This window comes from Ipomoea nil, unplaced genomic scaffold (genome assembly GCF_001879475.1).
Source record: "Ipomoea nil cultivar Tokyo-kokei standard unplaced genomic scaffold, Asagao_1.1 scaffold3150, whole genome shotgun sequence".
In the NCBI taxonomy this organism is placed as follows: domain Eukaryota; kingdom Viridiplantae; phylum Streptophyta; class Magnoliopsida; order Solanales; family Convolvulaceae; genus Ipomoea; species Ipomoea nil.
Genome location: NW_017619578.1, coordinates 776,148 through 790,962, shown reverse-complemented (window position 1 = coordinate 790,962; position 14,815 = coordinate 776,148). Strand labels below are relative to the sequence as shown.

The window sequence follows — 14,815 nt, the reverse complement described above, 5'->3', positions numbered from 1 at the left end:
ACAGTTTCAAGAAACAAACATGTACCGTGAATTGAACAACAAATGATCGCCTTCCAAATTAAAATTCAAAACTATGTCGTTTAGAACCAGGGTCCATAATGCATTGCAGTAATCAAACTAGACACATAAAATGGGTTGGATGTATTATAAGTTTTATATAGTTTTTAAATATATAAATAAATTTTGTATACTTGTTGTTAATAGATAAAAACGTGTGAATATTTTTGTGCGGATTAGCGCAAAAGCGTGTAATGAGAAGCAGAGCTTCCAGCTAACGTTTGTGGAAGAGAAAAGTAAAACGACAGACATCTCACAAAATTCGTAAGACCTCAAATTTTGACTTCCATCCTCTATATATATGACCCAAAGCACATCTTCTATCGTCATCTTAATTACAGGAATAAATCCAATCTAATCCTTAAAATAATGGAGATGTCTTTGCGGCCATCTCCGATCTTTCTCTTCTTTCTCGTCTCTGCTTTTCTCTTCATCCATGGCGTCCGCTCCATAGGTGTTAACTATGGAACCCTGGGCGACAACCTCCCGCCGCCGACGGAAGTCGCCAGATTCCTCAAGGAAAAGACGGTCATCGACCGCATCAAGATCTTCGACGTCAACCCCGACATTCTCCGGGCGTTCGCCGGCACCGGAATCCTGGTCACCGTCACCGTCCCCAACGGCGAGATTATCCCCCTCAAGGACGCCGGATACGCCGCCCAGTGGGTCGCCGCCAACATCAAGCCGTTCTACCCGGCCACGAAGATCAACATCATCGCCGTCGGCAACGAGGTTCTCCACTGGGGCACGCCGGAGATGCAGAACGGCCTCGTCGCCGCCATGAGGAGCTTGTACAACGCCCTGGTAAAATCTGGGATTAAGGAGATTAAGGTTTCGAGCCCGCATTCTTTGGGGATAATGTTGCGGGCCGACCCGCCGAGCATGGGCCGGTTCAGGCCGGGTTGGGATGTCGGCATTCTCGCCCCGATGCTCAAGTTTCTCCGGGAAACTAACGGGCCGTTTATGGTTAACCCGTATCCGTACTTCGGGTACGCCCCGGATAAAGCGGATCTGGCCTTATTCCGGCCGAACAAGGGATACGTGGACCGGTTCTCCCGGCGGACGTACGGAAACATGTTCGATATGCTTCTGGACGCGGTTTTCATGGCGATGAAGCGCGTGGGGTACCCGGACGTGAAGATAATCGCGGCGGAGACGGGGTGGGCGTCGGCCGGAGAGGTGTACGAGCCGAAGTGCACGGTGGAGAATGCGGCGTCGTACAACGGCGGGCTGATGAGGAAGTACGCCTCCGGCAAAGGTACGCCGTTGATGCCCCGGTCCAAGATCGAGACCTATATTTTCGCATTGTTTAACGAGAATCAAAAACCCGGTTCGAAAGCCGAGAGGAACTTCGGCCTTTTCCGACCGGATTTCACCCCGGTTTATAATGTCGGAATCTTGAAAGCCCAGCCGGCTCCGGCTCTCCCCCACCCTCGCCCGAATCCTAATCCCCAGGTAACACTCAAATAAAACTTAATCCTTTATTTTCTAATATTTATTTATACATTTTTCTCAAATTCATATAATTTTTTTTTCCCAATTTTTAACGTTATTGGTACTAGTACTAGAGATCTATGCCCCCTGTTTAGTTTCATAGAACATAGAACCTAAGTAGAGTTGTGTAAGTAGTGGCGCACATGGGTCGGGTTGGAATATATGGTATGATATAATGGAGCCCTACAAGATTCTCGTGATTGGAAAATGACAACTTTGATAATGCACCATTGCACGCTCGTCATTACGACCTTGCGTTAAATTCAAAAAAAAAAAAAATTAATTTAGGCCTTTGCATTATCTTATTAAAAATTTATTATTTTTGAATTTATTTTAATAATTTTAAATAAAATAAATTAAAAAAAAAAAATTCCCACCCTTCTGTATTTTTGTCTCTGGCCTAGAGATGATGAAGAGGGTGTGTGATTTTTTGTTCATGTTTTTGTTTGAATTTATTAAAATAAATTAAAACTAATAAATTTTTTGTTTTAAAAAAAAAAACTAATAAATTTTTAATAGAATGATTGTCACCTTAGTGATGATTTAAGGAACATGTCAAATTTTATTGAATTGTATAATTTTGGACAATTTAGAAGCCTAATTACTTTTTTTTTTTTAAATGGATAACTCCCATTGCACTTTTGTATGTAATTCAGTGGTTAATTTGAATTTTTTTCTTAATAATATTTCTCGGAAAATTTGTAGTTCAGCGACACATAAGTATTTCAAAATCAATTTTTTTCGTAATATTAAAAACAATAAAAAATATTTATTATTATTATTATTATTATTTTTATTTAGGAAATTCTTTGGAGATCCATTGATTTCTTTATGTGCACTTTATGATATTCTTGGATGCTTTACTTTGAATGCTGTTGTCTGGCCTAAATATTCGCACCCTTTTCTTTACTTTAAAACGGTCATCTTGAACATGATTGACTAGACTTGCCCATGAAACCGTGTCCGCCGCACTTCAAAACCCACATTAATAATATATAATGTATTAATGTAACCTACCACCCCACTCCCAATTATTTTGTTACCCACTACAAAGTTTTATATTCTTTCCAAAAATTGAATTCCCAATCCCAAGTGTCCCCGAATCCTGACCCGACACAGCATCTTATATATATATATAAGAGAGAGTTCAAATGAGAATATAAAGTGAAGACTGATTTGATACATCTATTTAGTATATCAATCATCGATAGTTAGTCCTTGAGAAACAAGGAAAGAAAAACATGGTTAGTTTTTGTAATCGATAGTTAGTCCTTGAGAAACAAGGAAATAAAAACATGGTTAATTTTTGTACACATTATTGTATAATTTGGTGCTTAAGTTTCAAAATTATATGAGTTTAATTTATCTTTTCATAGGTTTGGGGGTTGGTTCTGACAAAATTTATTATATAATATGGAAACTTCATAACTTTATATTTATATCTATAAAAAATATGGACACATCACACATCATAATAAAACTAGATAAGACTTCGTACTTCGTAGTTGTTTGAGATAAGTATTAAAATTCACTAATATTTTTAATAAATAAATAAATAAATTAATTAATTAATATTTCCATGCTGCAGCCTAAGCCTAAGCCAACACCGGGACGAACAGGCAAATTCTGCACGCCAAAAGCCGCAGCAACAGATGCGCAACTCCAAGCCAACATAAACTACGTCTGCGGCCAAGGCGTGGATTGCCGGCCGATCCAACCTGGCGGCGCGTGCTTCAACCCAAACACCGTCCGTTCTCACGCTGCCTACCTTATGAACACTTTCTACCAGACCAAGGGCCGTCAACCCTTCCAATGTGACTTCTCCGGCACCGCCACCATAACCTCCACTGATCCAAGTAATATATATATATATATATATATATATATATATATATATATATTCTCTGTTCCATCTTACTATATATATACTCTCTTCGTCCGTTTTGTGTCGGGTATGGTTAAACTGAAGTTATTTACAATTAAACTCGATTAATGGTTCAACTTATTCTTGGTGTTTTTTCCTTTTCAGGTCACGGTTCTTGCAAATACCTATCTTGATGGATGCATGCCGCATGGGCGGGGAGATGGAGAGTGAGGAATAACCAGTTTGGAGGATTAGGTTGTTGATGACACAATGAAGTATTTATCCATTTGTTGTCATGGCTAATTAATATATGCAATACAATACTCCGATGATGATGATGGGTAGTCTAAATGCAGATATGCATATGGTTGCCTGGTTTATCCTAGTATGTCGGTGTTTGTGGTGTACGAGGTTAGATCAGTTGGAACTTCATTGTCTCGTATGTAATTTAACTTTAATTTGCATATTCATTATATTGTTGAATTGAATGACGTTTTATGTTGTTGTACGCTTGAGGAAGATGGAGACGTGTATACAATCCTCGTGCGATTTGTGTCTACTCACTTTTTTTTTTTTGATACATACTGATGGGGATTATCCCGGCAACCTGCTTGTCGTATTTTGGTCGGATTCGGGCTCCCGACAAAAGGGGAGTCCGACCCGACCGTCGTCCACCTAAAGTGAGTGACTTCCTAGCCTAAAACCACGTCCAGTTTGGGATAGATAGTCTAGTTCGACTGAAGAGTAATAATAGTTATTTCTGTTCGACCTAGGCAGGTCGGGACGGGCTACCGACTTGATTCCCATGGTTGAGCGTGTGGTGTCACGTAGTTGAGCCCCCTTTGGCCTCGGTTTGCACTTTTGCATGGACTCTACGTGCTGCGCATGCAAAGAGTCTAGTACAAGAGGCTAATTATTAAGCTCGGGAACCTCTGACTCACTGTCAAATATTCTGAGCTTTAAAACTTAAACCAGCAAGCAGAATAGGCAAATTATCCGAATCCGGAACCGTCCCTAGAACCATATATTGTAGTTCATACTGTCCGTATATACATCACATACATTAGGTTTTCAGCTTACACCAAACTTATTTTAAGCCTTCATAACCATGTCTAAGAATTGGTAGAAGTAATGTCGCTCAAGTAACTTCTCAATCAGTCTCTGTTGTTAATTTTGCGCACAGGAAATCGATCTTCATACTTTTATCAACTTAGAGAGCTTAACCTAGAGGGTGTGGTTGAGTAACAAGGATTCACTCATCTTTAATCAAATGTCAAGAGTTCGATCATTGACTTTTGGTATAAATCGCTGCTCCAAGATGTTGGTGGTAGTAGAGCTCCCACCTATCGCTGGAGTGGTATGTTCACCTGTATTGAAACAATAAAACTAGTCATTGCGCTTTGGGTGATAATCCTAGTTGACAATGCCAATAAGTAGCTCTTACGATGATCTAAATTTAAAATTTTATAATTATTTAATTAACTGTTTAATCAATTTGACTGAAGTTGTGCACGAAAAACTCTACTTCATCTCATGTTCACAAGTGTCGTTAGTGCAGTGTTTTGTCACATGTTATTGCCACTTTGCCAGATGTAATGAAAAAGAAGGATGTGTTGGTTGGCATGGAGTTGAAACAGCGCTTTCTTTGGCCCACTAACGTTGTCACATGCCAATCTCACTACTACACAGCAGGCTTTTAACGTCGACTAAATAGACCTTTTAATGTCGGCTATGATCCGTAGTTGTTGCGGGCGACGTTGTAAATATTATCTATAACGTTGGCTATTTATATAGCCGACGTTATATATTATTTTAAAAAAATAAATAAATAAAGTTTACAACGTCGGCTAATAGCATTTAGCCGACGTTGTATGGTTTTTTAAAAAATAATTAAAATACTTACAACGTCGGCTAATAGCATTTAGCCGACGTTGTAGGTATTTTAAAAATAATTAAAACACCTACAACGTCGGCTATTAGCAATTAGCCGACGTTGTAAGTATTTTAATTATTTTTAAAATACCTACAACGTCGCATTTAGCCGACGTTGTAAACTTTATTTTTTATTTTTAAATATATTCAACGTTGGCTATTACTTAATAGCCGACGTTGTAAGTTTTTTTTTTTTTTAATATACAGTTTATTTGTCCATTTATACCCAAAAACCTGCTCAAATCTACTCACAACCACAACCTAAACCTGCTCAATTTCTCACAACCACAACCACAACCACAACCTAAACCTGCTCAATTTCTCACAACCACAATCACAACCTAAACCTGCTCAATTTTCACAACCGCAACCAAAACCTGCTCAATTATTGCACCACAACCACAGCAAAATATGTAGAATCTAATATTTATAATGAAACAAGTAATAAAAGTAATGAATCTCACAATTTGATACTAATTAATAATACAACTTAACATTATCAAAAGCTAATATCAATTTGTTTAATTTACATACTTAACCATACATCAACAAAGAAGTTGGCCCATACATCTCTTACTTGATCAATTTCTTGTTGAGTGTAGCTCGATCTACCAACTCTCTCAACAATCTACAAAGTTGATAATTATTAAATAATTAGTAAGCTAGCATTTTTAAAATTAGAAAAAGAAAGGTATTATATTAAATTACATGCCTTATCCATTCCCGCACATGCTTCTTTGGAAAGAATTTCAAGCATGTATTTCATCACATAATATCCACATGCCGTACTTCCAACTTGTTGAGCACACTACATTTGAATTAAATTACATTTAAAATTTTATTTAATAAAAAACAATAAAATATATGTAGTTTTACAAATGTATAAAATACTTACCAAAACCTTAGTCCATTTTGGTGAACGAGTTGATCCATTGCTTCTCAACAACTTTGCTGAATTGACACACCTAAAATTATAAGAGATTAGTTTACATAAATACTTTATACTTTACTAATTATACATATTAATACTTATAAGTTCACATACTTTTCAACAATATCTTTGATGTCATCACGTGGCTGGCCTCCAATTGAATCAAACCAATAGATTTCATTAAGTTGAGGACAAATTGCCATCAACATCCAATGATCACTACAAATCAATAATATATTAGTTGTAAGTAAATATAATATATAATAAAAGTGTATTATATATAAGTTATTTTATTTTAAACAATTAAAACTTACTTTAAAATATATGGCGCTAGATAGCATTGTTTTTGGCCATATTGCATGGTGACGTTGATATACCCTGTCCGTTCATCTATAGTATTTGAAACTGGTTGAATGAAATGCGGATCTAAGAAGCCATATGTGGTCTTTGATGCCAATTCAAATTTGTCATAAAGACCCCTATTCAAAAATACAATCAATCATATATATCAGTAATATAATAAATGAATGAAAAATATTATATAAACAAATATAAGTAAAGAACTTAATTATTACCTTATAAAGAACTGCAATATGGAAACATCTAATGTCTCCATCCTTAAGAAACGCATAATCTCCAACGGGTCAAGTTGTAAGCGATAGTCAACATCGCCCACAATACCACGCTCCATCTTTATCACAACATTTTCATCAAGTTTGCGAATAATTCTATATACCTTTAGACATCGAGGACTCAAAGAAGACGTATCAGCTATATTCAGATCAGCAAAAGGTCGTTGCACACCGGAATCATAAGTCTTTTGTACCTGTTCAATATAACTAACAATTACTATTTTTAAAAAGTAAATTAAACACTATTTTAAAATCCAAAATTTTTTAAAATACATACCTCATCACCTTCGGTATACAACTCAACCAACTTCTTTGGCCAAATAATAAAGTTGTGCAATGCATCCCTTAACAGTTGAACCTCATCGGTAGGGAAGGGTACACTTGCACTTGACACGAGAATTTCAGTCACGGTGACCTTCACTTGATCCGCATGTATTTGTATCCATGGACAAAAAATATGGAAGATCAAAAAATATGGATTTCTTTTTCTATGGACTCTTTTCATTTGGAGGTACCTCAACATTAGCTCTTGACCTCTTACCTCTTTGAGATTTAAGCTTTTGAGTTTTACCAAAAGTAACATTTATACCTTTTACACGTTCATAAACTTCAATCCCAGTCATTGGTTGTGGAGCATCTGTATAGTCTTGTTGCCCATTGAAAGCCTTTTTTAATCTCCTGTAAGGGTGAGCTCTATCAAGAAACCTCCGGTGACCCAAGTAGACTATCTTTCTGCCATGGACAAGTTGTGTATAACATGTATTATCTTCACATATAGGGCATGCCTTATGTCCTTTGACACTATACCCAGCCAGGTTTCCATAAGCTGGAAAGTCATTGATTGTGCAAAAAAGCATAGCATGCAACTTAAAATTCTCTTTCCGGTAGGCATCAAACACTAACACGCCTTCATCCCACAATTTTTTCAAGTCATCAATCAAAGGTGCCAAAAAGACATCTATATCATTACCGGGTTGTTTTGGGCCAGAAATCATCAAGGACAGTAATATATATTTGCGTTTCATACACAACCAAGGAGGTAGATTATAAATCACTAACATAACTGGCCACGAGCTATGCTTGCTACTTAGGTTCCCGTGAGGGTTTATACCATCTGTACAAAGGCCAAGTCTAAGATTTCTGGACTCATTGCCAAATTTAGGAAAAACATTATCAAAGGTTTTCCATTGAGTAGAATCAGCTGGGTGTCGAAGCTTTCCATCAGAAATTTTTTGATCTGCATGCCATGTTAAGTTTTTCGCGTCGCTTGGATTTGCAAACATACGCTTAAATCTTGGAAGAATTGGGAGATACCACATAACTTTAGCTGGTGGCCCTTTCGAACTTGCCTTACCAACAACATGCTCTCTTATTTTGTACCGAGATGCCCCACAGATGGGACATGCATTCAATTCTTTGTAATCATTCCTAAACAATATGCAATCGTTAGGACAATCATGTATCTTTTCATACTCCATACCCATGGGACACATAATCTTCTTTGCATCATATGTACTCTTCGGGAGTCCATTATCTTCTGGAAGCATATCGTTTATTAAATCAAGTAAAGTAGTAAAGCTCTTGTCGCTCCATCCATTCCCAGCTTTTAAGTTGAATAATTTCAAAACAGCAGATAAGCGAGTATATTTACTACAACCGGGCCATAAAGGCTGTTTTGAATCATTTAATAATTCATCCAACTCATTTGATCGATTTGTGAACTCTTCTCCAACATCACGGAACATTTCGTCCAACCTATCTTCAGATTCATCATCTTCATTTGCTTCGTTGTCAACATACATGTTAGATGTACTAGTCTCTCTCCCTCCTTCACCGTGCCATATCCATTTTGTATAATTTAGATTAATTCCATCACAAATTAGATGATCATATATGTCCTTGGCACTTAATAGTTTTAGATTACAACACTTCTTACAAGGACACCAAAATGTTCCATCATTATTTGGAAGATGACATTTTGCAAACTCTATAAATTCTCTAACTCCGGCATCATATTCCGTACTCAATCGAGAAGCTTTCATCCAACTTTTATCCATCACAAGTCAATCTAGGATAATATTAATTCCAATTAGACTAGTTATTAGTAGTATCAAATTCAAAGATAGCATATAAATATTTTTAAAAATTAAAAAAAAAAAGAATGACAAATTACATCAAATATTTAACATATCCACAAAATAATACTCCGTGATAGTATATACCCACAAAGATGTATATGCTTATCTTGAAATTAGTCTGGTAAAAATTGCAGATATTTAACCAGCTTTTCCAAGTACATTACAACATACATATATACATATACAAATTACATCCGTTTTTTTTATTGTTGAATATATATGTATTATTAAATGTTAGAAGCCAATTTACTCAACCATTTTTATTTATTACTATGATTATTCTGATCGATATTAAATGTTAGAAGCCAATTCAACCCTGGGCCATAAATTAATTAGGATCGGAATGAAATAAAAAGAGATGAGAATTAAAAAGTTAATTGAGGAAATAATTAAATTAATTAATATAATGAAAATGGGAAAAATTAGAAGCCATAGAATAGAATAGAGATCGGGAATAGAAGAATCCGGGCATTTGGTAGTGGTTGCTTAGCTAATGCCAGATAAACTGAAAGGGTTAATTCACATGCCTACCATGTTCAATTAAACCTTTGTGTACATGTAACTTTTCCATATGGGGCCAACAAAGTTGTAGATCCAGACAGCTTATTTTTGGTCCATTTCATCACCCTTAGCTTTAGCTTACCCCCCTTCAATTCAATTCTCACAATTAATGTTTTCTAATCTCACCTCTGCAATCTTAATTACTTTTTTTTTCACTGCTTCATCTAAACATATATACAACTGATCTGCAATGAATGCATTGGTTGAGTTGACATGATGGATGTGGCTGTAGTCTTTGTGGCAGTAAATTTAGTTAATGGGCTTTCGATGATATATATATATATGTGATGATTTGAATTTACGCCAATATTTATTGCTATTGTTGGGGAGTAGTGATGAGAGATTCTGAGATTCAAAAGAGAAAGTTCCTCTTTACTTGAATTATAACTGCATTTTTGCAATAAAAAGACAAAATAGAAAAAACACTTGTTCAACTTAAAACAAAACAGAACTGCAAATTCCTAACCTTGGATCCTTTTCCTAAAGCTTAAAAATATCAGTTATTCAATAATAAAAGTATCACCAACACAGAAACTTACAATACTAGACCTAATGCCTCAGTTATTCAATAATAAAAACAAATATAACACAAATAAACCCTAAAATGCATATACATTTACAAAAATTCGAAATAAATCAATAATAAAAACAAATATAATAAAAACAAACCCTAAATTATAATTATATTTATTAAAATTCGAATAAATTAATAATAATTAAAAAAAAAATTACCTGGCGATGTGCGGATCGGAGAGGTTGTCGCGGACGGTGGCGGAAGCAGTCGAAGCCGGCGATGTGCGGATCGGAGAGGCGGTCGCGGACGGTGGCGGAAGCAATCGGAGCCGGCGATGTGCGGAGAAGCTGTCGCGGACGGTGGCGGAAGCAGTCGGAGGAAAGGGCGTCGGCGATGTGAACTGTGGCGGCGGCGTCGACGTATGCAGGTGGACGACGTCAGCGTGGAGGTCGGCGGCGAGGACGGTGGCGGTCTGAGACGGTGAGGCCGGCGTTGAGAAGAAGCGCGGTGGGGTGGGAAGTAGATGGATGGAAGAGAGCGGTGGTGGTATGGCGTCGATCGAACTGCCTCAGATCTTTTATTATAAAAACTTTATAACGTCGGCTAAATTAAATAGCCAACGTTATAAAGTAAAAAAAAATTTAAAAAAATAAATTAAAAACAATACAACGTCGGCTAAATTAACTTAGCCGACGTTATATATAATTTATTTTTTTTTTAAAAAAATAATATATAACCTACGACGACGGCTATATTAATAGCCGACGTCGTAGGTTATATATTTCTTTTGTATTATTATTTTTTATTTTTAACGTCGGCTATTTGGTAATAGCCGACGTTATAAAGTTAATAATTTAAAAAAAAAATTAAATGTTTTTAACGTCGGCTATGTATATAGCCGACGTTAAATTGCCGACGTTGTATGTGAATTCTGTAGTAGTGTCTCGTAACAACAAAACCACCTTAATTATTCATTTGCTGCTGTCTTATGTTGTCCCACAATCTCCGATTTATATCAATGAAAACAACTAATTTTAGTACGTGATATATTTAATTTATGGATAAAGAATGAAAACTTTGAACTAATATTCATTATGTATATTATTACCCATGTAATATTTTATGATTGAATATAATTGATTATTCCATTCAAACTTTATCCTATTATTACATGAATCTAAGTTATGATATTATCTTTTTTTTTTTAAATTCTCCAAATTATAATTTACTTTAATGTAAACTTAAATTGTATTCTATTTTTCTTTTTATTAACAAAAGGGAGCAACCAAAAAACAACCATTAAAAAAATGAAGTAATGACTCTCTTTTGTTGGAGCATTGGGTGCTACTAGGATGGGGGGAAGATGAACCTATAATCCAATTAACAATAACTAAAAATAATGAAAGAAGTAATATGAATGTCACTATATATAGTTGTATTTTCTTAGTAGTAAAAAAAAAACTTGAAGAATATATTGTTGGGTAATAAGGTGGAAAATTCCAAAGTAATAATCCTACGGAAAGATTATTATTATATGGGAAAGAACAGAAAAACTGGGAAGGAAAAGGTGGATGATTCGGGTAGTAGTTAGCATGAGTTTGAACAAATCATTCTTTTTCCTTAAAACCTTATTTGCTACCCACAAGTGCTAGGAGTTGTAGCCTAGGTTTCTCAGGATAAAACGTGCTACGATTCAGTGTTTGAGCACTCAAACAAAGAATCCGGCGAACAAAGCAAGATTAAAACACAATTAGCTTAAAGAAAGGAGTAGAAGCAGAGTTTTGGAAGCTAAAAAATGTGGTGGATATTGGTTCAATTTTTTACTAACCCGAACTATGACATTCAGCCCCCGGACACGAGCTTAGGCTTGATTTAAGTCTTTTCAATCTCATTTTGGGATTTATTGTGCACCCCCTTGCGCAAGAGAGAAAACCTCTATACTATACAATTCAATAAGTTTAAAAAGAGCACTTGTATAAATAGTGGGGCAAATCCTCTTCCCAAACCAATGTGGGACAAAAGCTCACTTTTTCCCTTCATTTTCCAACTTAAATGGGTCTACTTTGAGAATCAATATCTCATTCACCCATTATCCGTTTTGAGCGTACAATATATATATCAATCTCTTCGTTTCATTACGAAGAATCCGAATCCACTTTGACCCGACCTAAATCGGAAATGGACCCCACTGATAATTGTATCACAAAATAGCCACTTAACATGTCATTTTATGACATTTTAATCTATTTTTTCCAACATATATTATACAATTATGGAGCTAAATGATAATAGAGTCTTACTATTTTCAATGTTTATTGCTTGTTGAAAATACAATAAAATTACAATTAATATAGAGTGGAAATCTTGTATCTTTCAAGAAGGAGGGAGAGCGGACCATTTGGATCGATATCGAGTCTGCTCTTTATTGATGACCAAATTCCCACCTCATTTGAGTGTCCTTCTTATGCAGAAGGTGGGCAAGTGTCCCCTTCGTACGGAGAAGGTGGATGGATGCTTTTCAATGGGTCGAGAAGCATTCACTTAGCTAATAACATAGTGTTTGGTTGGAATGAACAAATTAAGAAGAAAATTAATTATAATTTTATGAGAAAAGAATAAAGTGAATAATTAAATTACATTGTTTGGTAGATATGCATGAAGAAAATGATGGTGAAGAAGTGAATAAAAACTAAAATTTCCTTATATAATAATAATAATATGAAGAGCAAAATAATAATTCACTATGGAATTATAATTTCATGGTTGAGTGGAAATGCAATTCCATGGACTTTGGTTGGAATGGAATTACAAATTTCATAAGATTACGACTAAATTGTGTTATTTTGCAAGAAATATAGTTTGGAAAGCTTTGGAAGCAAAAATGAATATTTTTATGCATTTTAGTTGAAATTATTAACAGAGAGCAGCACACTGGCAATGCAGTTTGATCTCAGTAGCAAGGATGAAGGTGACAAAGATAGGAGATGGCAACAATGTAATTACATCTCCCTAGTTAGTTATAACTGCTATTCCCCCATCCATCTTGTATATTAGTTAGGCGTTGTATTCTTACTGGATTCATTCTGTTACATGCTCAGTCCAATCAATGATACATCATCTTCTTTCTTTCACATAGCTCTCTACTTCCATGTCTATTATGGTATCAGAGCAGGGACGCTACACCTATGCCGATGCCATCTCTGGCACAGGTGACGGTAACCAGGAGACGACTCCAGCATCTGGTTCATTGGCTCACACTGTTCCAGAAACGATTCCGCAGGGGAATCAAACTAATCAACATAGAAGTTTCAGCACGGAAGAACTGGACAATCCGACTGCTGTGCTGGTCAGTCCACCACTGCTAGGGAGTTCCAACTACGAAACTTGGTGTATCAGCATGCAGATTGCCCTGGAAGTTAAGAACAAATGGAGCTTGGTTGATGGCAGCCTCACAGAGCTTGGCAGAGATCATCCTCAGTACTCGATGTGGAGGAGATGCAATCTAATGGCCTGTTCTTGGTTATTCAAGGCCGTACACCCCTCGATTGCTCAGAGTATAATGCATCTTGACAAAGGGAGAGAAATATGGGAGGATCTAAGGAGAAGGTTCTCTCACTGTGATGCGCAACACATATCCATCTTATAGAATGAGATCTACAACATGAAGCAAGGTCTCATGTCTGTGAGTGACTACTACACCAAAAACATAACCCTATGGGATGAGATGAACACATTGATGACACTTCCCATTTACAAATGCAGTCTGAGATGTGCCTATAATCTCGTCGATCAGATTCGAAAAGAGAGAGATGTTGATCATGTAATCCATTTTTTGTAAGGGCTAAATGATGACTATGGTAACCAGAAGTCAAATATCCTAATTCTATATGTGCTTAAGAAGCCACCAACCACCGTGGCCTCTGATTCCAACAACCACCACTATGGAGTTTGAACTTGATCACCAACATGCTTCCATACAACCATTCAGTCCTAGTCTTGACATCCAACCAAGCCTTGGCATACAACCACCACCAGACCCTGGTGATCAGAACTCTCACACTCAGTCTACCAACGAGTTGAGTCAATCACAAGGAATGGCCACTGACAGAATATCTCTAGAGCCTAGACGATTTGGTAAAACTCGACATGTTCCTACTAGGCTTCAAGACTACTACTTATATGATGCCATCGTGGAAAAGAACTCCTCTCCTCATCCCCTATCTAAGGTCATTTCCTACGAAAGCCTCACCATGCCTCACATGATGTTCTCAATGGCTGTTACTTTTGTTGATGAGCCAGAACATATAATCAAGCTGTGTAGCATGATTGTTGGAAGGATGCAATGACAGTTGAAATCAAATCTTTGCAAGAAAACAACACTTGGGAGATTGTTGACTTACCACCTGGAAAGACCCCCATCGGTTGCAAATGGGCGTACAAAGTAAAGCTTAAAGCAAATGGTTCCATAGAACGATACAAGGCAAGGTTGGTTGCAAAAGGTTTCACCCAACAGTTGGGAGTTGATTACATTGAAACCTTTTCCCCAGTGGCAAGGCTCACCACCATACGTGCCTTCCTAGCAGTGGCTGCATCACGTAGTTGGAACATCCATCAACTAGACATCAACAATGCATTTTTACATGGAAGTCTGGATGGGAAAGTTTACATGGTTCTCCCACCTGGCTTTCATAG

General features: G+C 36.6%; 1 protein-coding gene across 1 annotated transcript; it reads left to right on the top strand.

Moving 5' to 3' along the window:
- The first annotated feature begins 370 nt into the window (after nt 1-370).
- On the top strand, nt 371-3,974 carry LOC109167375 (glucan endo-1,3-beta-glucosidase). The gene is made up of 3 exons (XM_019316393.1): nt 371-1,512; nt 3,140-3,407; nt 3,581-3,974. The coding sequence occupies exons 1-3, from the start codon at nt 427-429 to the stop codon at nt 3,607-3,609; spliced, it is 1,383 nt and encodes a 460-aa protein (XP_019171938.1). The 5' UTR covers nt 371-426; the 3' UTR covers nt 3,610-3,974.
- The last annotated feature ends 10,841 nt before the right edge of the window (nt 3,975-14,815 follow it).